Consider the following 27,245-nt stretch of genomic DNA (forward strand, 5'->3'; position numbering starts at 1 on the left):
TGAGAGGCGACGTACCCGAGAAGCCTGCCCAATGAAATGGGGCCAGTGTGGGCGTTGCTAGTGAGGCGGCGGCGCACTCAGTGACTCTGCCCCTTTTCGTCTCGACTTCAGCCAGAGGCAGCGTCGCTTTGTGGGAAAGCCGGGCTAGGCCTTGCCTGTAATTACGCCGCCACCATGTCGAAGTCTGAGGTAAGAGCCCTGATCACGGGCGGTTTAGTTCCATTCTTTCGACCCTCAACCTGTGGCTTTTTTTGTGGAATTATGTTTCCTTTGCCTTTAGGGATCGTCCGATTACGGGTGCGATATGTCTCCTCACGAAGTAAGTCTTAAAAAAATGTATATATTCCCTACCCCCATCCCGGAATTGTTTTATTTCTTTCCCCGTCATTTGCCTCGTCTTCTGCTTCAAGGCCTAATGGTCTCCGGTCGGCCTTCCTTCCTTTGCCGCCTGGCCTCTTCTTCCACTTCTCTTCGGGCTACGCATGCGTGCTAGCTTTCCAGGGCAGGCGCCATGTTTCACAGTGCGTGGCGGTCACCGCTGCTCTTCCCCGACGCTTGGAATGGCTGCGCCTGCGCTCTGCGGGCAAGAGGATTTGCGCGCGCCTGCGCACTTGCCTCGGTTTCTCCCTCCTTGAGTTGCGTGGGGGATGGGAACGTGCGCACACCGCGTGCTCTCCTGCTTTGTCCGCAGTCTCTCCGCCCCCCCCCCCGCAAATGTCGCCAACTTTCCCTTGCAACCGTGGATGTCTTTTACGCTTTCGCCCCTGTATCTTGGGTGATAATTTTCTTGGGATTCGTCTACATAATGCATGTTTATAATTCAGTAGGGAGGCCTGCCGTACGTAAGCACGTTACTCCCAAATAGGTACGTAGAACTTGGGGCGCTACTATTAGCGAACAGCTTGAAAATCTTGGCCATTTTAGGGCTACAAAGTTTCTGGCTCTGTCAAGAGACCTAAAATACTACAGTGTTGCCATCCTATAGCTGAAAATAGACTTGCTGCTTTTCTGCCCCCTTTAGGTCCCCCCCTTTTTCTTAGAAATGGATTCGGGTAGGTAGCTTGTATTCTTCGTTAGTAGTGTGTTTATTTGTAGAAGGGCAGATTTAAGTGAAGGAGGAGCAATATTCTCAACAAGACTTTGAAAGCATACTTGTGTGTTATAAAATTAAGCAGAAAAATACATAGCTGATGCATTTCCTATTGCTTTAATACATCATAATGGGTAACTGTAGTATCAGAACAAGAGCAAAATGCAGTCTTTTGTTATTTGGGATATAGTGATTATGTGAAAAATTGACAAATGCAGGGTTGGAGTGTGCCCCTACTCTTGTTGAGAAGCTTTGCTGGCATGTTGATACCAGTTAGGGTGCTAGCAGGGAAATAGATAACAAGTGTGCTAACTCCTCAAGGGATTATTGTGCATTAGTTGTAGGCCTGCTTATCTACATGAAGCTGTAGTTCGATGGGAGAGCCCTGCAGTGCCACCTTCCTTGTTCTATATTTCCCTACTCTTCTCTTTTTCAGTCCCCCAAGGAACCTGAACAGCTACGCAAACTGTTCATTGGCGGCCTAAGTTTCGAGACGACAGATGAAAGCCTTCGCAATCATTTTGAACAATGGGGCACACTTACAGACTGTGTGGTAGGTGTTCATATGGGGATTGGTTTTTAAATTGGGTGGGGACATTTGTTACTTGGTGCTGCAGATGGCATTACCCAAGAAATATGAATGTTTTTGAGCAGGCATCCCCAACTTCGGCCCTCCAGATGTTTTGGGCTACAGTTCCCATCTTCCCCGACTACTGGTCCTGTTAGCTAGGGATCATGGGAGTTGTAGGCCAAAACATGTGGAGGGCCGCAGTTTGGGGGTGCCTGTTTTTGAGTCCTGTAAGAATCATGCATTCCATGACATGCTATGATGTGTATTGTATCCTTAGAACAAAGTGAAGTAATCTGACTTGGCTTCTTTTAACCTAGGTGATGCGAGACCCAAACACTAAGCGCTCCAGGGGCTTTGGATTTGTCACTTACTCAACAGTAGAAGAGGTTGATGCTGCCATGAATGCCAGGCCCCACAAAGTTGATGGGAGAGTTGTTGAACCAAAAAGAGCTGTATCCAGAGAGGTGAGAGCTGCTGTTTGCTGAGCCAAAATGCAGTATTAGTTGCTTGTAGCTGAAGACCATAAACATCGTGCTCTTGTATCTGGTTATCCAGAGCTACAGTTAAAGCAGCTATGATGATACCATTCTCAGTTCACTGATGACCTTTTTTAGTGCAGTGTTTGGTTTATTGGATTTAAATCAGCTTACAGTAGGGAAGGTATGATGTAATTAAAATAATACTTTCAGTACCAGTAGGTCATGGAATATTTAACCTGTTGCATCCTTTTGTTTATTTCAACAATTAAAGTTAATCATGAAAGTCTCTTGGGTGGTGTACAGGTTCCCTGTGTACAGGGTCCCTGTGCATTGCTATATTTTACCTGGCCCTAAGAGCAACTATTCTGTGCTTATTTTGGGTTGGTATTCATGTAATGCTGTAATCCAGTATGTGCTCTGGCCAGTGAGACTTATTTTCCTGGTTCTGAATAAACACAGGATTTGTTTAGTGTGGAACAATTCATGTTTATTTAGAAGTGTCCTCACCCACCCACCCCAAATTCAGTGGTGCATACTTGTGGTGTGCTCCAGCTGGAACTCATGGGAATTGTAGTCTCACAACCTCTAAAGAACACCTCTTGGCTGTCTCTGAAATACTGCACGTAGCCTTGGTGTAAAATACACACCAGTATCATCTTAACCTAAACATGCAGTTGCAGAGCAGTGATTGGGAGAATAAAATGGTAGCTACTGGCTCACAATTGATAATACAAGCCTAACATTGCATTTACCCTGTCTTATTCTAGGACTCTCAAAGGCCTGGAGCCCACTTGACAGTAAAAAAAATCTTTGTTGGGGGAATTAAAGAAGATACAGAAGAGCACCACTTAAGGGACTACTTTGAACAGTATGGCAAAATTGAAGTAATTGAGATAATGACTGACCGTGGCAGTGGCAAGAAGAGGGGGTTTGCCTTTGTTACTTTTGATGACCATGACTCTGTGGACAAAATTGTCAGTAAGTGTATTACTTGAGTTGGTTTGAGTTCCAGTTTTAGAGTTGCAAGGGAAATACTGACAGGAAGGAAAATACTGACAACACTTTGTCTTCTTTATATAGTTCAGAAATACCATACTGTGAATGGGCATAACTGTGAAGTCAGGAAAGCCTTGTCAAAGCAGGAAATGGCCAGTGCCTCATCCAGCCAAAGAGGTAAGTTTTGTGGCTTTGAATGAAATGAACCTAGACTTCTAGTGCCTCTCTGTAGTGCTGAACGTTCTTCTTGTTGTTAGGTCGTAGTAGCTCAGGCAGCTTTGGGAGTGGTCGTGGAGGTGGATTTGGCGGTGGTGAGAACTTCAACCGTGGCAGCAGCTTTGGTGGCCGTGGTAAGGACAATTTTACTGGTTACTTTCAAGATTTAATGTTGACACAAGGGCTTCAACTACTTTAAACCCTTACTTACTCCAAAGACTGCCCAGGGCTCATGTTTTATAACTCTTCCCTAATGGGAAAAGAAACCTTATTTCAGTGTCTAGTCATCGATTCAAATAGATGGAAGTTGCATGTTCATATTTACCTATCTCTCGTGCAGGAGGGGTGTACCAGCCAGAGCATTGGTCTTCAGCTGGTTGGTCAGGAATCCCTACTAGGTTTTAGCTTGGTTTGAGGTGGGCTGTAACATCAGCTTAACTACCATGCCACAAGAAATAAAGGAGCAATGCCCCAGTGCAGCTTGGTGGTGGTGGTTGTTTTTAAGGTATAAGAACTCACAGAGAAGACATATTCTTGGACCTCTTTTTTCTGGTTGAGGATTTGCAGGCATAACTTGCTTAACTTATCTAGAAAGATAGCAAGAGAAATGGTTGAAATTAAGCTTTCTTCATCGACTGCTTTGAATGTGTTTATAATAGCTATATTTTAATAAATCACCCAAGTCATCTTAATGACCTGATCCCGGTGCTAACAGTAGTGCTCTTTCTCAGGAGGGTTTGGCAGTCGCAGTGGCGGAGGTGGTGGTGGTGGCGGCGGCTATGGAGGCAGCGGAGATGGCTACAATGGGTTTGGCAACGATGGTAAGTTTGCATCAACTGTGCTTTGAGGATGGAAATATTTCCAAAGTGGCTTACAAATTAAACTGAAAGGCACTTAACATCAAAAGACTATTATCAAAACCCAGCAGCCTAACTGGACCCCCCCCCCCCAATGACAGCTGGCAATGGATAAACCTGTGGTTGGGGGGCAGGTAGTCTTTGATAGCTTTCCCAGCTTCCCTTCCTCTTCTGTTTCTTTACCGTAATGTGGAATAAGGAAATTGGCCACATCACTGTTTGCTTTTCAAGTTCTTAAAGATACTTTCCCCACACGTGCTATGAACAAGAACATTTCCTCTTCTTAAAGGCTATGGCGGTAGTGGCCCCGGATACTCTGGAGGAAGCAGAGGTTATGGCAGCAGTGGCAGCTACGACGGCTATAACAATGGAGGTGGCGGCTTTGGTGGCGGCAGTGGTGGTAAGTGTTACGTTTGGGTGGTAAAATAATCAGCTGCATGCACAGTGCGGAACCTTACTTTGGTTTTGACAAATTCCCAGTGTGGTCTTGGCATTAAATTTCAGATTTGCTTCAGTACCTGTTGCCATATGGAAAATCCTCTACATTTTCACTTAATTAAAATAGTAGCAACTAGAATAATAGACGCAGAATTGTAAAGTTGGAAGGCACCCAGAAGGCCATGTAATCAACCCCCTGCAATGCAGGAATATGCAGGTGGCCACTAAGGGGATCGAACATGTGATCTTGGTATTATCAGCATCAAACTAACCAACTGAGCTAACTGGCATGCTTCAAGGCAAAGAGACATAAAGATGATCCTGTCAAAAGGACTAAATAAAAAATATCTATTAGTGTCAATCCTTGTATAGTTCAATATTGCCTTTTATGACTGCAGTGAGTATAAGCTTTAAAAGTCTTGATGCACGCATCAGACTGCTTTGCTTAACTGAACTTTTTGTGTTGGTAGCAGGGGATCTTTATGCTTTGATTTTTATTTTTTTAAATAAGGCACTTTTTGAATGCAGTAGCTTAAATAAAAAAGACCACCTAGGGTAAACAATGTAATTCTGCATTTTGCAAAACTGTCTCTGGAGAAAATAAGCAGTATGTATATCTTCATGTGATGCTGGGTATAAAATAGACAGGAGTGGCAAATTGTTCCTAGTTTGGTAGATGCAAGTAACTTGTTGAAATCATTGCTTCTTACAGGAAGCAGCTTTGGAGGCGGTGGAAGCTACAATGACTTTGGCAGTTACAACAACCAGTCTTCAAACTTTGGGCCCATGAAAGGAGGAAACTTTGGAGGCAGGAGCTCTGGGCCATATGGTGGAAGTGGGGGTAGGCTTCTTTAAACTGCAGTAAAGTTGAACCGCATGAACTTCTGTTTTGTTCCTTGATCACAGGGATTGGGGGGGGGGGGAGTCTACCTAGTAGGACACTAGAGGCTAATTCCTACCTTGCTGCTCCTGTTCTTGACCATATGCACCTCTCCTAGTTTTTGCTACTCAATCTCTTTTACTAATTTATAGTGATTACTCATCCCTTCCAAGCAATATATTCCCTGTTTCCTTTGGTAACTCCAACTTCAGAGGCCAAATTTTTTTTTCTTATTCCTCTGAGCCACCATTTGCTATTTCTGAAAATGCAACTTTGATTATTTCAGGTGGCTACGGTGGCTCTGGTAGTGGCAGTAGCTATGGCGGCGGAAGGCGGTTTTAATTCCTAGGTAAGAATCTTCCTTTTAACCATTGTAGAAATATGCAGTGCTGATGAAATTTAATTGTAACTCTTAATTTAGCTGAGCAAAGCTATTGTAGTTTAAGCTTACTTGGACTAAAATACAGATGTTAAAAGCTAATATATGGATTGGCAGTCGGTGGGAAGAAGCTTGCTATTGGATTGTAGCTTTGAGTCTCAAATGTGTTTAGATTAACAACTTTATTCCATATTATTCAACAGGAAACAAAGCTTAGCAGGAGAGGAGAGCCAGAGAAGTGACAGGGAAGCTACAGGTTACCACAGTTGTGAACTCAGCCAAACACAGTTGTGGCAGGGTAGAACTGCCTCATGAAGACATGTGTTAGACAAGCGCTTGTTTGCAAACATCAGGACTGTATTTGTGACTATCTGTAACAGGATATTTTAGTTTTTGTGTTCTGTGGAAAGTGCAAAGCATTCCAACAAGGGTTTTATGTAGATTATTATTTTTTCCCACACCCATGCTGTTGATTGCTAACTGTAATAGACTGATCATGACGCTGAATAAATGTGTCTTTTTTCAAATGTGCCGTGTATAAGTTAAGTTTCACTGTAAGCCAATATGTACTGGTTTTAGCTGCATAGTTGCTGTGCAGGCTTAGTTTAAAAGGTGTCAGTGCCTGTTGACAGGTGCCCTATAATGCTGTGTCAAAGACCAAATAGCAGTGCTGCCCACAATTGCAATGGCAGTATGAGCACCTGCCATCGAACCCTTGAAATGGCACTTTGGACTCAATAGTAATATACTGGGATATGCAGTTCGAAAGCACTTCAAAGTGCAAGTAGATAAATAGGTACCGCTACAGCGGGAAGGTAAACGGCATTTCTGTGTGCTGCTCTTGTTCGCCAGAAGCGGCTTTGTCATGCTGGCCACATGATCTGGAAGCTGTACGCCGGGTCCCTTGGCCAATAACGCGAGATGAGCGCCGCAACCCCAGAGTCGGTCACGACTGGACCTAATGGTCAGGGGTACCTTTACCTTTATCTTGCTGTGATACTTGTGAAATCCAGCTGGTTCTGGATTGCCACAGATACGCTACCAGTACCAACCCTGCTAAATGTTTGGGGTTGGTCTGTGAAATACTACGATTATTAAGAAGGTATTGAGCATCCAAGTTGAGTTCTTTATTAAATAGCTAGACAACAGAATTACCGTATATTAGTTTGTGTATGTTGGGCAAAAGCTTTTAAAAGCCGTAGATCTGGGTAAAGACTCCACAGTTGTGTGGTCTCTGTCTTTATGGTTGATTAGAATTTTTGACTGGAAGCAGTTGTGTTTAAAATAGTGCTGTGAAAGTGAACCAACAGTACAAGGATTTCCACATGTAACAACTCTCTTCTCCCCTTCCCCTACCCAAATCTGCTCAAAAACCCTTGAACAGATGAGGATTACTGTTGTGAAATGGAAATACTTGTGCTGATGGGATGCAACATTGCAGCATATAAAAGAAATGAGTCTGAACGTTCTTGCTGGGTTAATAAACAAACCTTTCCTGATTAGAATGCAGGAAAACTCCATAGGGCCATTGGTTAATGCTGGTGCCTAAGAAAAGCAGTGCATATGTGAAACTGGTATACTAGGCAGCTCCCCAACAAGGCTCCTCCAGTTTCCTGGCCTTGTCTAGGAAGAGCAGCTCTTTTCTGTCAGTTTTAATGCTTTTAAATTCTTTGGATTAATAAAGTAAAGCTAAATTAGGCTCTATCAGCATTAAACGTTTAAAGCAGCATCATGCCACTTTAATAGTCATGGCTTCCCCCAAATCATCCTGGGTCTGTAGTTGGTTAGGGGATTGCACCCCTAACAAATGGCAGTTCCTATGATTCTTCGGGGGAAATAATGACGTAAAGTGGGATGGTACTGCTTTACATGGTATAGTGCAGATGGGGCCTTAGTCTTGTGGGTATTGGAGACACTACTTGTCTGCTTAAAGCACTTTGGTAGCTTCATTATTCCTACATCTCCTAATCTGAGTGGGACAGCCAATAAGTTCTGTCTGTCATAGTGGCTTAGATGCACTGGAACTCTGCAGCCCATTTTTGGGATAGTCTGTATTTTGTTTTTTGAAGAAACAGTTCCAGGCATTTCTCCCTCCCCAGTGCAGATGACAGAATATTGGCCTCTTGGCTGTAATGATTTAAACTGCTTTCTGGTCTACCTTTCCATTCTGTGAGGTGGAGCTAAAACTGCACTTAAAAGTGGACGGTGGGAGGGTTTGTATAGAGCAGGTTTTCCCAATATTGGTTTCCAGCTGTTTTTTTATTACAACTATCAACCTTAGCTAGCAGGACCAGTGGCCAACGATGATGGGCATTGTAGTCCACAAACAGCTGGAGACCTGTTTGGGAAACCCTAGTATATTGGTCCAATTAATCTTCACTGAGACATGAGCACACCTTAAGGATTTCCATCCTAGCCTCTTGTTGAAATAAGACCAATTTTAACTTGTGCTTAAACTTTTTCTAAAGCTGCAATGGTGTTTGTATATATATCATTTTGTGTGACTGGTGAATGGCTTAATTTAGAATGCAAAACTGATATAGTCCTGATGGGTTTTTACGTGGCTGAGTTTGCAATAGCAGGAGGATCCTTATTCTGTTGAGGGAGACAAGACCTCAGGATTCACGAAGTAATGCTCGGTTTTGGCATGATAGCATAACCACAACAGAGGAGAGCACGCCAGGATCCGAAAACTAAGTAGCTTTACAAAATCCGGGAGGCTTGCAGATGGTTGAGCTACTAGGAACGGCTAGCAAGCATAGCTCCGAATGGCTTCCAGCTCAGACGCTACTACAGCTGAGAGTAGACACGTGTTGAGTCGAGTGGAAAGATAAGCCAGGTGCAGGCTTCTGCTGACTAGAAAAGAGTGCTCAGTGACCACCGGAAGGAGGCAGACGAGAGTAAGGATCCTTGCTCTTAGGACTAGCAGTCAGACGCAGAAGGAAGGAAAGGTTATATTACTGTACTGGTAGGTAAGAACAGATTTTACTTATGTCCTATACAGTTTTGTTATCCTGCTAAACTTTTCTCAGAGGCTGAGTTTACCTTGTAAATACTAGTTCAGCTACTTAAATTTTCCCAGTGCTGTAAAATAAGCATTAGATGGGTAGAACATATTGACTTGCATATTTTTTATATAAAAAAAATTAGTCACAACGTGGGTGATGAAATGTATTTAATGAAAGCACTGCCTCTTATCTCGTCCTTGGGTAGCCTTGTGGACTTATAAAAGCATAGTACCACAATGCACTGGCTATACTGCTGTAAATGCAGACTACTTTGGGGGGGGAGGGGACTCTCATGCAAAGTACCTGTTAAATGTAATAGGGTGACGTATTGAGTATTTTAACACAACTTCCTTTTTATAGGAGAAGAGCTGTCCAGTGCTAAAACACACCTGCTCCAATAGAAATGGACTAGGATGTCCCTGGATCTCCTCTTCTGTTTAAAAGGTAAAACCAGCCAATCCTAAGAAGGTGGGTGAGGCAGGATGTGGTGAAGTGACTGGGCACAATAAAGTACTGTACAAGAAGCACTTGATAATTAGCTGTAGGATAGAATCATAGAATTGTTGGAAGGGACCCAAGGATCATCTAGTCCAGGCATAGGCAAACTCGGCCCTTCAGATGTTTTGAGACTACAATACCCATCATCCCTAGCTAACAGGACCAGTGGTCAGGGATGATGGGAATTGTAGTCCAAAAACATCTGGAGGGCCAAATTTGCCTATGCCTGATCTAGTCCAACCCCCTGCAATGAAGGAATATGCCAGGTAGCTGCTATGAGGAATGAACCTATAACCTTGACATTATGAGCACCACACAAAGAGGGCCAGATTTGATAAAGCGAAGGGTCGTGAGGTTGTTGAGGTGTTTTTTTTTAGGATTTTGCCCCAGGAAATAAACTGCCACGGGCCGGATTAAACCGACCGGCGGGCCAGATTAGGCCCACAAAAACATGCCTGCTCTTAATCAACTGGGCTAACTTTCAATGGACTCCAGTATTTTGTTTTGTTTCTAGATTGATAGGCAGGTACTAGGCTGCATCTAGGAATGAAGAGAAATACTAATGTGTGTTCGAATGTTACCTGTGTTTCATCCTTGGTTCTTTTCTTGCAGGACTCTTCAACTTCACATACCACAAAGCTTTCCAAGAAAGTTTAAATGGCTACTGGGTAGCTGTATACATAAACTATTCATGTGAATAGCCGTTAAGTCAGGCATGTCAAACATGCGGCCCTCCAGATGTTTTGGCCTACAACTCCCATGATCCCTAGCTAGCAGGACCAGTGGTTGGGGAAGATGGGAATTGTAGTCCAAAACATCTGGAGGGCCGCAAGTTTGACATGCCTGCGTTAAGTAATTATTGTTGTAGCAACTGGGTTGCATTTTCAGAGTTGTCAACATCTAAGGCACTAGTGAATTCCATAATATTCTGTCACAGCCTTCTTGGCCTTCATAGAAAAAGAGGGTTGAGCTCCACTTCATCGTGCACTTTTCATTGCAGAATTTATTGAAGTAGACCTACAATTATGTCTTCAGATTTCAACTGCTCAACACCTACAATTTCTCCCATAAATAAAATGATTGGAGCCAAAAAAAAACCATCTCAATAAAATGGGCAATATTTGTATTTAACGTTGTTGTTTTTCCAGCAAGGACAGACACAGATAACTCAGTTAAGGCACTCTGCTCCTTACACAGCACACAAATAGCTTTGTTGAGATCATCCTGCTTCCCTGAAATACATTGGGTGTCTGTATTTGCTCTAGCGGCTAGTTGCTCTGGGTTTGTCAAACACAACCGCCCCACAAACCTTTCATGCACAAAACCAAAATGACTTAAAATACTGATGCTGCAATGCAAAGGGAAATGCAACATGAGGCACGATTTAACCAAACGAGTTTATTCTGTAGAAAGATTTAAGTGCAACTTATGTACACATTGTGAGTGGCCCTGCTGCTTTGCAGGCCAGATGTATTTTGATGCCACAGTCCTCTCTTGCACAAGTGTGTTCTGCCCAACACCCTGGTACACTTATTCTGAGGGATGCAGGTGGCCTGCATTTCTGGAAAGCAGCATGCATTTTAAGAGACCACATTATGCTGTCGATTTCCATGGGTAAAGAGCAAGGGATTGATGATCTGTCAGAGCTAGTGCAAGCCTGTCCCACATGCTGGTGTAGCTTTTACAGAGGCTTAGAACTTATTGAGACACAAGCTAGCCTCCCTGTTAAAACTCAGGTTTGTAATAGTTGGCTAAAACAATTTTGTACCGCGCCTCAACAATCTGGAAGCAACAGTAAGATCCCAGGGCAGCATCTGGGTCTTAAAAGCCTCTGCTCTTTCCTGAGCCTTACTTAGTCAAGTATGCTTGCATAATTTATTCTAGCAGAACATAGGTCATAGAACCAGTTTTGGTTCCTTCATGCAGTTTTTTGTGGAAGGGTTCACTAACTTCCTTTTGTCTTATGATTTCTATACACAGGTCTGAGGGTTTTTTGGGGGGGGGGGTCTTTACACTTTCTGCAGGAAAACCTGCTGTTCACCACTGAATCGGAACAAGTATCAATTGGATTTTCTGTGGATTGATGTTTGTTCTGATTCAGCAGTAAACAGTGGGTTTCCTGAGGAAAGTGGCAGAGCAAACGGAAAACATTGGATTTGTATAAGGACAAGTGGGAAAAATTGTGGGAGGGGGGGCACTGTGGATGAGCCCTCGGCCTTCAAACGCCTGAAGTGGTGCTTATAGCCAACAGCAAGCATAGTTCCACAAAATGTGGGGGAAACGGGAATCTCTGTGCTCTTAATGGAGCACCACTATGGCTAATTCTGAAAAGATTGCAAGCTGCCTCATTTTTTATTGAATGTTCAGATAGGTTGAAATTTTGTGACTTTTTTTTTTTACTTACCTCCCCTACCCCCGATCTTAGTATTCTGCACTGGAGGGTATGCCAACCCCCTTTGAGAAACACTGGATTCAACTCCAGAGCCAATAAGTAAATTTAAGAAACACACCCTCTGCTAGACTCTCAATTCCCAACACCTGTGGCCATTGGGCATGCTTCCTGAGCTTAGTGTGAGCTGAAGTCCATCATCTGGAATACCTTATGTTTCCCATCACGTTTCTAAAGACCTTGTAGTTTCAGAAGACCAGGAAGGCAGGCTGGGTGGAGAAATCTGTAGGTATTGTTGATCGGCCTTGTGCAAGCACTAATGTCTAGCAAGCACTAATCCTGCCCATAATGTCCCCTTTTACAGAAATACCTGAGAACATGCAGTGTTCATTTACCTTGCCACAAATACAATTCTGATCAGAATTCAATCTAACGCCACCATACAGATCTTTTTTCAGTCTTTGTGCTGCATGCCAGCGGGTGGATGGAGGCAGGGGCAAAAGTAGGAGGAACAGTGAATGCAAGTTTGCTTTTGCACGGTAGAATCGGGACACAGGGGTCATCTAGTCCAACGCCCTTGCCAGTAGGCAAATTTCACACACAATGCAACCTTTCCACTGAGGTAAGCAATAATTCTTGGGCATGTTTCATTGAGGCAACACTTGAGGTATAAAGCATGAGGCTGTGCGTGAGGAGTTCAGAAGGCCATATAAAGAGGCTTGGAGAAGAATTTGGTTGGTCCTTGGCTTGAGGTTCCCCACTCCCTGCCACAATGGTCTGGGAATACAGTCGTAGCCTGGTTGCCAAACAGAATGTGTTTCGGGAGTCTGGCAGCCGATTTTGCTTCCGAAAACTGGAACACACACACACACACCCGGTTCTCGATTGTTTGGTTGCCGAAACTGCAGCTAAGCCGTTTGAGATCCAAGGTACGACTGTACTGCCTTCAGTAAACAATCTCTGGGAAAGACTAACCTTAGAAATGGTGTGTGGATTAAGCAAATAATGTCAAGCTAACAAAAATGATTACCACAGTTTGGCTAGACCTGTTTCCCTCTTCCCCATTCTGTAACTCGGTTGTGTGTTTAAAGAATGGCTTAGATACAGTCATAAGCACTTTTAAGTTCAGAAGCAATGGGATTTGTTCGGTTACAAATATGTATATGCGTCCATTTGCCATGTGGCTTGCAATAGACTGTGTTCCTCTATTGGTAGTCTCAAAGCCTGAGGTGGAGGCTCCTTGAAAACAGTAGAGGGTTGCTTATTTTGGGTCAAGTGGGTCTATTCAATCCCTGCACTTTCTCCCACCAGAATCTGCTCTGTTCAGTCAGTGGGGTTGTCTGGGTGGTTGCTTTGCGGTACCAGGAAGACTCCGCCATCTGCAGCGAGCTGCAGCACATACTCTTCAGGGGAGTAAGTGTTGCCAGCTTCATCACGCAACATGCAAAAGACCTGGTGGTAGAGAGCTCCCAGCTTCTGCTTGGTGAGCGCCAGGGTCCTGTTAAACTCTCCTCGGTCCCGTAGCAGCCGCTGCCGCTCGCAGCTCAGCTCCTCCAGCTCCCGCTCTAAGTGAACCAGTGTCTCTAGCTTGCGCTTGCGGCAATTCTGAGCTGCCACTTTGTTCTTGCCGCGCCGGCGGATGTCTCTGATCAGAGCCAGCTGAGGCTCGCTCAGCGGGAAGCGTGTCACCAGCTCGTTGAAGTCGTCCACGGGCAGGTTGATGATCTTCTCGACTGGGAAGGGGATATTCATGGCAAGGGCCCGCCGCTCGTCCCGGCTGCCAACAAGCTCCCCACGTGGGCTCCGCCCTTTCTCCAGAGAATGTTCCAGGGGTGGGTTGGCGCAGGGCACCTCTGGCACAGGAGGCAACATTGGGTAGGGTAGTGCGTGGTCCATGGGGTACAGTGGCGCATACTCTGCCCTCTCCAGCCCCTCTGCCTCTAGGGACTCTGCATCGCTGTAGTTAAGGGACAAGCCAGAGTCTGATTCCAAGTCCTCTTGGGGCTTGCAAGGGCCTTGTGGCCCATAACAACTGGCCAAGTCCCTCTCCAACACCATCCCTGGCGCCCCTTTACATTCGCCCAGAATGGCAGGTCCGGGAGGCTCAAGGGAGGAGGAGATCAGCATGCCGGTGTAGCTGTAGACAGTGCAAGGGCCTGGCAGAGTTTCTGGGAAGGGGCGCTCGTATGGTGGAGCAGGATGGCTGTAGGAAATCGAACCGTCCCCCATCTCTGTGCACGGCCCATAGCTGGGCGGTGGCACCATTGGTTGTGCATGACCGCATAAGGCAGGGTCATAGCAGCTTTCAGCTGGCATCTCAAGGCCCTGCAGGGATGAGAGAGAGAGAGGTGCTGAGCACAGGCTTAAAAGTTCACACAGATTTCCCTGCATACAAGGGTGTAGAGCAGGGGTCAGCAAACATTTTCAGCAGGGGGCCGGTCCACTGTCCCTCAGACCTTGTGGGGGCCGGACTATCTTTTGGAAAAAAATATGAACGAATTCCTATGCCCCACAAATAACCCAGAGATGCATTATAAATAAAAGGACACATTCTACTCATGTAAAAACACCAGGCAGGCCCCACAAATAACCCAGAGATGTATTTTAAATAAAAGGACACATTCTACTCATGTAAAAAAATACTGATTCCCGGACTGTCCGTGGGCCTGATTTAGAAGGCGATTGGGCCACATCCGGCCCCCAGGCCTTAGTTTGGGGACCCCTGGTGTAGAGTCACACCTGAGGCTTAGGAGGAGGGAGACACCAATCAAGATCCAGGACAGGGGTCAGCAAACATTTTCAGCAGGGGGCCGGTCCACTGTCCCTCAGACCATGTGGGGGAGGCGGACTATTATTGGGGGGGGGGGAATTGATGAATTCCTATGCCCCACAAATAACCCAGAGATGCATTTTAAATAAAAGCACACATTCTACTCATGTAAAAACACACTGATTCCTGGACTGTCTGTGGGCTGGATTTAGAAGGTGGTTGGGCCAGATCCGGCCCCTGGGCCTTAGTTTGCCTACCTATGATCCAGAGATTCAGAAAGCAGAACTTAGAACCCAGGAATTCTGGCTCTTGTTCTAAGCTGTTTCCTGACTGCTGATCCAACTTCCATGCAAATGAACTCCTGTTCCCCCTCTCGGTGTAACTCCTTCGATTCCACACACCTTCCCGTTCCTTTTCCAATAGAGGCCTCAGTAGGTAGCAGCTTTCTCTTAACAATTTGCTCTCCCTAGCCATCTGTTTGCCCAGCACGTTGCTCTTTGATGACTAAATAGGTGGTGTTCCAGTCTGAGCATCCCTCAGTCACAACCCTCACCTACTCATTGGCACGGCCTTCTGCTGCATAGCATGCTATGCAGGGGCGGAAGAGGAGCGAAGGAGCCCCTGCACAGGTGCCTACCTGGCAGAGATGGATGGGTTGATAGCATTCCCCCTAAGAACAAAAGGGTGATTCATCTCATCAGACAGATCCCGCATTGTGCACCGTTCCTCCCCACCTTGCATCTCCCTGGGGGTCAGGTGCTGAATGGGGCAGTGTTGGGAGAGTCACCGTGAAGGAGGCAACTGTGTGCAATGGATACCTGCCACTCTGCAACTGACTTGGTCCACGCCTCTGTGGAGGACCTAAACCCCCATGCAGAGCTGCAACGCTGTCTAGGGTGATATATGCTCCTCCTTCCTCTCCCTAACAGCTCCTTCTTTTGCATGTTAGCTCCCAAGGAAACTCCACGTAGGTCAACGGGACCTGCTCCCAGGCAAATGCGGAGAGGACTGCCATCTTTGCTTCAGCAAAAAGTTTTCTTAGCAATTTTAAAAAAAGGAATGACAAAGTTGGACATGCTGTTGATTTTCTCCCTGGACACAGTGTTTAGGAGCTGGGCTGTCAGGCTCATGCAAGACATGGGAGGATTTCAATCTTGCATTTGTTATAAGAAAAAAAAACTGCTCTTTTTCCTTATGGGGTACCCAAGAGCCCATATAGAGTCCTCATTTTAGGTTCTCTATCGGTAGGAGAAAATAACAGGCCAACCAGAGAATAATGAGAAGCTAGGCAGCTAGTAAGCCTGATCTTTATTAAAGCTGTTGTAACAGGGTGCTCCACACACACAGAGGGGGGGGGAGAGACCTTGAGCACTGGCGGGCAAGCAGCCTTTCTCAACCTTGGGTCCCCAGATGTTTTTGGCCTACAACTCCCATCATCCCTGACCACTGGTCCTGTGAGCTAGAGATCATGGGAGTTGTAGGCCAGAAACATCTGGGGACCCAAGGTTGAGAAACACTGCTAGACTTTTTAAATTAAACATCATACATACATCACAGAAGGGGTGTAGCCCAAGACCACCACCACCCCAAATACATCATACATACATCACAGAAGGGGTGGTCTAAAACAGAATCCAGAGTGTGTTGTTTATCTCCTGTCTGGCAAGTTACCTGAATGCATTATCTGGGTTTTGGCCACTCTTGTTATTATAACTACTTAATTCCTGAATCTAGGTCACAGGTGACAGCCAGGCTCACACCCTGTTCCTATCTTGAATGTGCCCTTAAGACAGGATTTGTGAGGACAGGATTTGTGAGGAAAGAGACAATGGGGAGGTTTCCCACTTTGACCTTGCAGAGAAATATTTGAGGTCAATTTGTTCAGGACCTTTTCTGTGGGGTTTCAGACATGTGGTTTATATATACAGTTATTAACTTGTGTGTGTGAGAGAGAGAGAGACCTTAAAATTATTATAACACATTCTTCTGAGGTTTTGCAAAAGTAAAAATGATGATAAAAGGAAGGCAGCTTCCCCCACCTCGAAGCAGCAGGGATGAGTGATGGAAAAGGAGGAGGGGGAGTAGAGTGGAATGCCCTCCTTGAAGGGAATGGCTGGAGTCCTTTTAGGGGGCAAGGAAACACTGCAGATATTCCTTGGTGGTTTAACTTGCTAGTTTTAATCTCTAATACTAAAGCTGTGTATGACAGTGCTTCCATCTCCTCCCAAAGCTCTTTGCTAGCCTGTGCAGAAGAAAGACAAACAGGAAACAGAGAGGGATGGGGAGGAGCCCTGTGGCCTTTCCCCTGGGGGTGGAGGGCTGCCCCTGCCCAAACGCCACAACCTCCTAGGATAAGGTTACCAGACGTCCCCGTTTCCCAGGGACAGTCCCCGGATTTACAAACCAGTCCCCATACAAAATCCATTGAAATTGAAAAGTGTCCCCGGATTCATTGAAAAATAATAATCTGGTAACCTTAAAACTAAGGGACCCAGGTGGCGCTGTGGTTAAACCACTGAGCCTAGGGCTTGCTGATCAGAAGGTCGGCGGTTCGAATCCCTGTGATGGGGTGAGCTCCCGTTGCTTGGTCCCAGCTCCTGCCAACCTAGCAGTTCGAAAGCACGTCAAAATGCAAGTAGATAAAGGTAAACGGCGTTTCCATGTGCTGCTCTGGTTTGCCAGAAGCGGCTTTGTCATGCTGGCCACATGACCTGGAAGCTATACGCCGGCTCCCTCGGCCAATAATGCGAGATGAGTGCGCAACCCCAGAGTCGGTCATGACTGGACCTAATGGTCAGGGGTCCCTTTACCCTTTACCTAACCTTAAAACTGCAGCAAAGGAAAAGCATCTCTCAATGCGTAACTGTTAAGGGCTATTGTGACACCAGCAGCCAATCCCATCTCTGCCCTCTCTGTTATGTCACAGAACTTGAACACTGGTGGGGGGGCTTGCAAAATGTTCACAGTACTTTCCATACTGTCTCTCAAGTAGCACTACCGCCCTCTTAAGGTAAGCCAGTATGATCATCCCCCTATTGTAGGCGAGTTGTGCACATATCTCCTTTGGTGTCTCTGAAATAATATAAATGAGCTGCACAGCATCCAGAGTGCAGAGGAAAAGCCTGAACGTCACCCCACGTCACCTGTTGGAACCTTGAAGAGCTGCATCTGACTATGATTGATTGCTGCAGGATCTAGGAAATCTGGTTGCCCTGCCTTGCATCTTGGAGGAACTGCCTATACGAACCCAGTGACTCCAAATTTTGACTAATTCTAACCTATTTACTGGGACGCAGGTGGCGCTGTGGTGTAAACCACTGAGCCTTGGGTTTGCTGATCGGAAGGTTGGCGGTTTGAATCCCTGTGATGGGGTGAGCTCCCCTTGTTCGGTCCCAGGTCCTGCCCACCTAGCAGTTCGAAAGCACGTCAAAAGTGCAAGTAGATAAATAGGTACCGCTCCAGCGGGAAGGCAAACGTCTTTTCCGTGCGCTACTCTGGTTTTGCCAGAAGTGGCTTAGTCATGCCTGTGGACAAACGCCTGTGGACAAACGTCAGCTCACTCAGCCAGTAAAGCGAGATGAGCGCCGCAACCCAGAGTTGTTTGCGACTGGAGAATCGGGGATCCTTTACCATTTTTTACTCTGGTGCATATACTTTAGCATAAGTAATAGCAATTTATGTGTGTTGTATCTGTCAAGAAATCCTTGCTTGCTTGTCATGTATCTCTTGCCAGTTATTCCAATTCATAGGATAACATTTAAGGTGTCTAGCAATGAAAGGTATTGGGGGGGACTCAAGGTTTGATTTCCATTGGAGATGGCCCATCTCTCTGTGTGCCAGTGAATGTCTGTCACCTTTCCAAGTCTTCTGAAAGGGGTCCCCTGTTCAGCTGAGAAATGTGACATTGGCTCTCATTGGTCAGAAGGACCCAGGTGCCACCAAATCCAATTCGGGCTCAGAGAGTCCTTTAAAAACTACTTCTGGCCCAGAGATGGAAGGAAGACAAAGTCACAACCAGAGAAGAATGGCTGATAAAGATGATGGATTACGTCGAAATGGGGAAAGTGACCAGGAAGATCAGAAATCAAGAAGAAAGAAATTTTACTAAGGAATGGGGGGAAATTATAATTTATCTTGGAGAACACTGTAAACAACTAAAAACTTTGGCAGGACTGTAACAAAACTTGTAAGAAAACAAGAACTGTGGGAAAACAGGGATTTTTAAGAAAAAGGAGAATTTGATAAGATGCAGTTGAAAAAAGGAATGTTGACGGAACTCATGGAGGAGCGGAGGTAAGTCCAAGAGAATCCTTTGTATGTATTATTATGATTATTATTTGAATATAAATATAAACTGTAAAAACCAATAAAAAATTGGAAAAAGAGAGTCGTTTTAAAAAAGGCTGCCCTGTGCAGCATTGTCCCATCCCATCATGAGGGGTACAGACCTTGACCACTCATTGGGAAACCGACCATCCTTACTGCTTACTCATAAGTAGACTGAGAACACTGTGGTCTTAGTAAATAGGTTAAAGGTAAAGGGACCCCTGACCATTAGGTCCAGTCGTGACCGACTCTGGGGTTTGGGGCACTCATCTCGCTTTATTGGCCGAGGGAGCTGGCATACAGCTTCCAGGTCATGTGGCCAGCATGACTAAGCCGCTTCTGGCGAACCAGAGCAGCACACGGAAATGCCATTTACCTTCCCACTGGAGCGGTACCTATTTATCTACTTGCATTTTGATGTGCTTTCGAACTGCTAGGTTGGCAGGAGCTGGGACCGAGCAACAGGAGCTCACCCTGCCATGGAGATCAGCAAGCCCTAGGCTCTGTGGTTTAGACCACAGCGCCACCCGCATCCCAGTAAATAGGTTAGAATTAGTCAAAATTTTGAGTCACTGGGTTCTTTTTGTTTTTTGGTATTCTGTTTGAACATCTGCCTTACTCTCTTATTTGGGTAAAAATGTTAAGAGAGGCAAACAACAGTATCTTCAGTCTGGAAGTCTGCTATAAACCTCCAAAGCCAGACAAAACTTCGGATGATATCTTACTTTAGCAGATTACCAAACATTCAGAGATATAGTAGTCATGGGAGACCTCAGCTCGCCTGGTATCCATCGGTTCTCGAACTCTGCCAAAAATGTAAGGTCCAACAAATTTCACAATTGCCTTGCTGAAAATTTCATTTCCCAGAAGGTGGAAAAAGCAACAAGAGGATCGACTATCTTGGACCTGATCCACACCAACGCAGTGAGAAGCTTGGGTGGAAGTGACCTCCTGGGATCCATTATGCAAAGGAAGGGGAAAGCTGAGTGTAGTCAGATGCACAAACTCTGAAGAAAACAGATTTTAAAAATCTTAAGGAACTACTGGGTGAGATCACCTAGTCAGAAATACTCAAAGAGAGAGATTGAGATGGATGGGAGTTTCTTAAAAGGTGAGATATTGAAGGTACAATTGCAAACAATGAAATTGAAGAAGGCGGCAGCTAAAGAAAGCAGTGGGGCTACATAGGGAGCTTTCCGATGGGCTGGTGGGCTCTAGATGTTTTGACTACAATCCCTATCAGCATTGGGACTGATAGGAGTTGCAGACAAAACATCAGCATGGTGAAGGCTGAGATCCAGCATTTGTTCTTCAGCTGGAGAGATAATGACCTTCTGGGAAAAGCAGTGAGACAGAGAGTTCTTCATGCAGTAATTGACATGCCCTCTCTTCATCTCCCCTCTTGGCCGGTTCCAGTCTCCACCAGTTGCTAATTGCAGCGAAAACCTCTTAGCTGCTGCCTTGGCCTGTTTAACTCAATGCTCTCATCTCCATAAAGTTGTCCCTGATCTCCATTGCAACCTGCCTGCTTACCTGCAGTTCTGAGATGGAGAGGATTTCTTGCCAGGTGAGCTCCATCTCTCCCTGGGGGCCAGGTTCCCCCCCTGCCAAGGGATTGTACAACGGGAGGAAGGTTCCCCGAGCCCATCCTTGCTGGGGTGGGAAAGGGGGCATTTTGTCAGGCCGGGCCCTGCCCAGCCTCTGCTCCAGCTGGGTCCCCCCAAAATTAGCCGTGGCAGCAAAGTTCTGTAATGCAAAAAGAAAAAACGGGGTCAGACTGAACTCAACCATTGTGAATCTTTCATAGGATGCAGCCTTGTATTCAATCAGACCTTTGGTCTATCGAGCTCTGTACTGTCTACACAGACTGGCAGCAGCTCTCCAGGGTTTCAGACAAGGGTCTCTCCCAGCCCTAACTACAGACTGACCTTGGACCTTCTGCATGTGAGGCCAATGCTTTTCCACTGGGCTCCAACAGTGTCATGTCATCCCACAATAAACAGCTGTTTGGAAGCAGCCAAAATAAAACACGACCTTCCAAAAAGGGGAGCAGGGGTAAGAGACCATGAAGTCCACACCTAAAATAACCTAACTGCACATCAGGGCAATGTGAACCGAGTGCATGGCTCAGCACACTTCCCAGAATCCTTTGCAACTATTTAAGGATTTTGCAGCAGATGTTCCTTGGCAGGTACATTGATGTGGCAACAGTAGCTGAAAGTAAGTAAGTAAGTAAAACTTTATTTATTTGCGTGGCCTACAGGCCATTGCAACAAAGGATTCATATTACATAACCTGGTAAAAAGGAAAGAAAAAAGAAAAATGCTATATTTAACAATAAAATGTGCTGTCTCGGGATTCAGCATAACACAATTAAAATGGAACAGATGAGATCTTAGTTATATGTCCACACAGGAGGCGCTATTGTCCTTCAGCTGGCGGCCCTCAGTCTCATGGCCCTCTCAGTAAATCTGGCTACCTTCTTTGTTGTCTGGGCAGTCTGGTCTGCCAGGAGGAAAAACAGTATATCCTCAGATGGGCGGCCCGAAATGGCGGATATCAGAGGTGTGATGATCTCATCCCTGAGGTCTTTATATAGGGGACAGGACAGGAGTACATGTGATACAGTCTCCACGCTGCCAACTCCGCAGGGACATAGTTGATTCTGGTATGGTGTTTTTGAGAATCGACCTTCAAGGACAGCGGAGGGTAGCATCTATTTACAGCATTTACAGTAGCTGAAAGGTGAACATTGGAGAACTGCTCGTTTGGGCATCAAATCTATTCCAGTGTACATAACTACAACAGGTAAACATAATAATCAGCGCTTGTTTCGGAGATGGAGGGGGGACCTGAAATAAAACCTCAACCTACACCTCCCACCCAGAAGAAAAATGCCACTATATGGGAAACATGCAATGAACCAGGCAATGAAAATGGCAGATGAAAATGGACCGAATTAGATGTGAACACAGCTCTAGAGTTTTTGGAAGCACCAACATTTTCCGGGGACGCGGGGTAAAGGTAAAGGTAAAGGGACCCCTGACCATTAGGTCCAGTCGTGACCGACTCTGGGGTTGCGTGCTCATCTCGCATTATTGGCCGAGGGAGCCGGCGTACAGCTTCCAGGTCATGTGGCCAACATGACAAAGCCGCTTCTGGCGAACCAGAGCAGCACACGGAAACGCTGTTTACCTTCCCGCTGTAGCGGTCCCTATTTATCTACTTGCACTTTGACATGTTTTCAAAATGCTAGGTTGGCAGGAGCTGGGACCGAGCAACGGGAGCTCACCCCGTCGCAGGGATTCGAACCGCCGACCTTCTGATCAGCAAGCCCTAGGCTCTGTTGTTTAACCCACAGCGCCATCTGCGTCCCAAAAACACAACTTCCCTTACCGGGAATCGAACCCGGGCCGTGGCGGTGAAAGCGCCGAATCCTAACCACTAGACCACCAGGGATAATGGGGTAGCAGCCAGCAAAGTTAGTGGTAGACAGCAACCTGTGTTTGGGGGGTTGATTTCCTAGAAACCTTCCCCCCCCCCTGCGCTCTATGTCTTATTCCCAGCTTGGCATGGGTGGGACTGTGCATCTGGTCCTTGATAAAACTTCCCCCTGCTCCCCACAGGTTCTTACCTCAGAGCTGGCTCTCTGAATCTGCAGCGTGCAGCTGCCTGGATCAGACATTCATGAAGCCACGAGGGTGCCCGACTCTGTTTCTGCAAGGGAAAGATAAGCAGCCTTCTTACAAGCCACAGAGTGCTTGCCCTGGAGAGAAGGGTTGGGGTTTGGGGGCTCTGTGGACTGGTAAGGCAGCAGGCCAAAAAGAGAGCGCACAGAGATCAATACAGGGAGGCAGAGCCATAGCTATGGGCAGTGGGGGGGGTAGCTGAGTTTTTTTGCCCTGGGTGAAGCCTCCAGAGGGGTGCCATTGAGGCTCTCCTTCCCTCCCCACCTCTCTCTGTGTGTGTACACAACTGTGTTTGTGTGTGTGGCTTTTCTGTTTTTGCTTTTGCCAAACTGGGTCTTTGACTTAGGTGAAATAAAGCCTAGTTTCACCCCTGCAGGGAGGTTAAAGAGAGAATGTTTCTGGGAATTTGGTGGGATAGGGCAGGGCAAGATTGGTCTTCCCACTGCTTTTTCTTTTCTTTTCTTTTTTCTTTTCGCCTAGAAGACTGGATTTTTCATGTTAGTTTTTTAATTTGTATACAGTATTGCCTTTCTACATTACGGTACTCAGGGCAGCTGACAAGCCTATTATGCAACAATAACCAAATACATCACTGTGTACCTAAGAATGCTGTTGAAACAGACCCAAATTCTGCCTGGCCCTGCCGTCCTCTTTAAGAGTGCTGGACTTTGGTTGGCGAAGACCTGGGTTCAATCCCTTGCTTGGGCTGGTCCCTCAACTTGCCTATTCTTGTGCCTTGAATTTAATTTTAGCTGCATTTGATGTTGTGGTTTAAATTGTTGAAACCCGTCGAAGGACCTGATGTTGAAGGGCAGGTAAAAAATCGGAACAGCGGCCAGTCCATGCAACTTAGAGAAGTCCACAAGCAGGGCAGGAGAACGAAAGCCCCCCACCCACCACCCACCCACCACTCTTATTGGGCCCCAGCACCAGGTGTTCAGAGGCATCGAAACTGGATTTTTGCAACAGGGAAGTGTGGAAAGTCAGGTAAACACACCACAAGCAAATCTGGGTGAATGCAGGATGAATGCTCATTTTGTTGTGATCACCATGCAAACAAATCAGGATAAATGCTCAGCGAAGGCCGGATATAATAATCCACATAAGCTTTGTGCAAGCAAATCAGGATGAACGCTTGAGAAAACAGACTGTCTGGGGTAGTCCTGAGGCCACTTTCCTATGTCCCTGTGAGACATAGAAAGCAGCCCCAAAGACGCCACCCCATAAAGTGTTAAGATTCCCAGCCCACACTGCTCTGCTCCTGCAGAGGCTGAATAAAAAGGGCTTCCAAGATGACAAAGTACCCGCATGCTCATTGCGCACGTGCCCACGATGCTGTCCTAGTTGATTTATGACCCTGCAAAGGCAATCCGGAGAAGCAGATTGGTTGTGTCTGGATTGCACCACCAGCAGCCCCTCTGACTGGGTGCCAGCCCTGAATGAAAGAGCATCATTGGGAGTTCTTGCTTCTTCCATGATTATCATCAGAGGCTGATAACAATGGAATGCAGCTGTTTCTGGGGTATGGCGAGGCAACCGCCACAGAAGAAGAATCTTTCTTTAAGCACAGGGGTCCCCAGCTGAACCATATTCTCCGTCAGGTCTATGTATATTCTGTGATTCCAGGCACACCGAGAAAGCCCAGGAGTGCTTCATTGGCTACTGGATTCTTGAGAATCTCAGTACCAAGTTTTCCCCCCCTCCAAAAAAGCAAGTTACTAGATCTTATGGTTGCAAAAGTATGCTTAAAAATAAGTGGGCGAAATTTCATAAGAAGCCTGAGGAGCTGTTGAATAAGATTTCCTGTGGTTGAGGGTGGAAATGTACCACTCCCCTTGATTAGCAAAAGAATGAATTTTGCAACATTCGTCCCTGTGTTTGCACATGGAATACTCACAGCCCTGGGCTCCTAGTCCTCTTCTCCCCTTTTGATCCATAAAAACACAACCCCAGCTACAATATATCACACCATAGTGGGCAAGGCTGTGACCAGCTGGCTTTTGCACATGTTCTCTCTGCTCCCCAAGCACAAAGACTGCGTACACCAGGCATCCCCAAACTTCAGCCCTCCAGATGTTTTGGACTACAATTCCCATCTTCCCCGACTACTGGTCCTGTTAGCTAGGGATGATGGGAGTTGTAGTCCCAAAACATCTGGAGGGCCGAAGTTTGGGGATGCCTGGCGTACACATTACCAGCTTGAAATGCAGCTAGGTCGTTCTTTTTCCCCATTCGGTTCGAAGTTGGTTTGGGGAGAGATCCAGTATTATCTAAGAAATGAGAAGATAGATATAATTTGTGGCTAGCACCATGTGGACTATCGTTTCCCATAGCAGTGGGGGAAGTGTGCTGAATGTAAATGAGAGTGTGCACAACCTTTGATGTGCAATTTCAAGGCCCCTCTCCTCTCCTTTCTTGATCTTCAAACCGGACTTGGGCAGGACAGCTCTTCAAACCAGCCTCAAATGGATTCAATGGATTCCCCTTGTGGATTGCACAAATTAGTAGCCTGCTTGGAAATTGCCATTCCAGGAAGAAATTAAAATTTGGTGGAGGTGGGGATGGGAGTGAGAATCAGGCGTGTTGGCTCCTTTTCAGCACTTTTTCAGCTGTGGGCCGGTCCACTGTCCCTCAGACCTTGTGGGGGGGTTGGACAATATTTTTTGTGGATGAAGCTCCAAGCCGGAGGCAGAGAGCGCTGAATTCTTCCAAAGAATAAGTCGGGGAGGGGGGGGGAGAGACTGTAAGTAACGATTGGAATACTTTATTAATTTGGAATTGGGAGAGAGAGAGAAAAAAAATGGAAGCCATCTCCTCCCACTGATTAACTTAAGAAGCAGTTAAGAAAAACAAGAGACCCTTGCCGGTGTTAAGAAATATATTATTTGAACTTTGCCAAAGGACATTTTAAAGAATCTCCCCCAGAGGCAGGGTAAAGGAGGAGAATTGTCAAGATTGAGAGAATCCCTGCAATTAAAACCATTTGAAGAAGGGAAAGCTTCTCCCTGCCCGGAAATCGGCAGCCCGATCAGAACAGTGAGTCGAAGGTGATAATGAATGGAAGCAAAGAATTGACTTTTAATTTGTGACTGTGACTGTTTGAAACAATTTTAAAGTGGATGTTACAAAATATGAAATGGATATACAGTATCCAGTTGGTGTTACATGGAATAGCTGCAATTTGTAGCCACCCCCTAGTTCCCAAGCCTGGCTCTCCCCTTGACAAGCCAGAAAAATGACAACAAAAGATTATGCACCTGCGTTCAAGGACAAAGTCTTAAGACTCTTGTGGGAAATGAGAATTGGGATGTATAAGAGTCAGCAACAATTGGAGGAAATAAATCAAGATTTAAAAGAGGTCTTGCCCAAAGTACAGGATTTCCCCAAAGAAAGGGAGCAAGATGATAAAAAGACATATGAACTGAGTTATGATATAATTGAAAGTGAAGAAAATGAGGATGGATTACAGGGACAGCAAGATGATGAAGATCAACATGAGATCAGGAATACCTCTCTGATGGAGGGGGGAAAACAAGAATCATCGGAAGAACAGAAAACCCAGACAAAAAATAGAGAGCAAAGAAGAAGAGAACATTGGGGGGGGGGGACAGAGGGGTTGGGATCTTGAAGCAGGCTAGGAAGGGGGTGGGATGGAGGAAGAATGAATATTTTGTTTATTTAGGATGGACAAAAAAGGACTGAAAACTGGACTGTTGACTTTGGAACTTACTGGACTGGAAGGGAATGGCTGAAATCGGGGGAGGGAGGGGAAAATGTAGGATAATTGGAAAAATTTAAAATTGGGAATGTTAAAATGGATTTTAAAAATATGGAGGTTCTTGGGAAAGAAATTACGGCAAGGGAAGAAAAGGAGTGTTATTCAATCTAGAAGTGGGGAAAATAGAATGGGGAATTTGATAAGAAAACTGCTTAAATGAGCTGTACTGAAAATCTGTGAAGGGGGAGGTAGGGGAAGCCCATAATAATAACAATGTTAAAAAAAAGTAAGGAATAGTTATTTTTAGTTTTTCTTTTTATATTTTTGTGCCTCATTTTTTCTTTTTTCTCTAAGGAAAGATAGCTGGCTGGACACCCTTCTCTGTCTTCCCTCGTATCCGAGGGCCCACTGGTGGCAGAAGTGGGCTCTGGGGGGGGGGAAGGGGATAAAGCCAGCTATAAAATGGAATACCTTCGATTATTCGCCCTGCATGGGACTCTCTCGTGGCAGGAGGAGGCTTGTGAGGGGGTGGTGGAAGAGGGTGGTTGAATATGATATGTATGTTTTGTCTTTTATTGCAAAATTAATAAAAAATTACTTTAAAAAAAATAAAAAGAATGATATTGACAAGCTGGAACATGTGCAGAGGAGGGTGACAAAGATGATAAAGGGTCTGGAAACCAAGCTTTACAAGGAACGGTTGTGGGAGTTGTGTATGTTTAGCCTGGAGAAGTCTGAGAGGACAGCAATCTTCAAATATCTCAAAGGCTGTCACATGGAAGGTGGAGCAAGCTAGTGTTCTGCTGTTCCAGAGGGTAGGACCCAACCGATGGATTCAAATCACAAGAAATGAGATTCCAACTATAAACATCAAGAATAACTTTCTGATGCTCAAAGCTGTGGAGCAGACTCCCTTGGGAGGTGGTGGACACTTCTTCATC

The 27,245-nt window shown here is 45.7% G+C and overlaps 2 protein-coding genes and 1 non-coding gene across 5 annotated transcripts in view; 1 reads left to right on the plus strand and 2 right to left on the minus strand.

The window, feature by feature from the left end:
• The first annotated feature begins 55 nt into the window (after positions 1-55).
• On the plus strand, positions 56-10,178 carry HNRNPA1 (heterogeneous nuclear ribonucleoprotein A1). Of its 3 annotated transcripts, XR_004691577.2 has the most exons (13): positions 56-189; positions 281-319; positions 1,527-1,643; positions 1,979-2,125; positions 2,908-3,118; positions 3,221-3,313; positions 3,394-3,486; positions 4,084-4,173; positions 4,499-4,609; positions 5,360-5,488; positions 5,814-5,876; positions 9,275-9,358; positions 10,025-10,178. XR_004691577.2 is itself a non-coding variant. In XM_035100049.2 (12 exons), the coding sequence occupies exons 1-11, from the start codon at positions 175-177 to the stop codon at positions 5,867-5,869; spliced, it is 1,101 nt and encodes a 366-aa protein (XP_034955940.1). In that variant the 5' UTR covers positions 56-174; the 3' UTR covers positions 5,870-5,876; positions 6,110-6,433. The 3 variants fall into 3 exon arrangements, 2 of the variants coding, with proteins under 2 accessions (XP_034955940.1, XP_034955950.1); XM_035100049.2 differs by lacking the exons at positions 9,275-9,358; positions 10,025-10,178 and adding an exon at positions 6,110-6,433; XM_035100059.2 differs by lacking the exons at positions 281-319; positions 9,275-9,358; positions 10,025-10,178 and adding an exon at positions 6,110-6,433 and having other exon boundaries at positions 76-189.
• A 148-nt stretch (positions 10,179-10,326) lies between these two features.
• The window catches only part of NFE2 (nuclear factor, erythroid 2), a 32,334-nt gene continuing 15,415 nt past the window's right edge, over positions 10,327-27,245 (minus strand). The window contains exons 2-4 of the mRNA XM_035100036.2: positions 22,532-22,614; positions 20,431-20,643; positions 10,327-14,126 (exon numbers count right to left, since the gene is read on the minus strand). Coding sequence (XP_034955927.1) covers positions 13,125-14,126; positions 20,431-20,643; positions 22,532-22,582 — 1,266 coding nt within the window. The 5' untranslated portion in view covers positions 22,583-22,614 and the 3' untranslated portion in view covers positions 10,327-13,124. The remainder of the gene's footprint in view (positions 14,127-20,430; positions 20,644-22,531; positions 22,615-27,245) is intronic.
• Positions 22,285-22,356, minus strand: TRNAE-UUC (transfer RNA glutamic acid (anticodon UUC)). Its single transcript has one exon. It is a non-coding gene; the product is annotated as a tRNA-Glu (tRNA).

The sequence above is a fragment of the Zootoca vivipara genome, chromosome 2 (genome assembly GCF_963506605.1).
Source record: "Zootoca vivipara chromosome 2, rZooViv1.1, whole genome shotgun sequence".
Taxonomy (NCBI): domain Eukaryota; kingdom Metazoa; phylum Chordata; class Lepidosauria; order Squamata; family Lacertidae; genus Zootoca; species Zootoca vivipara.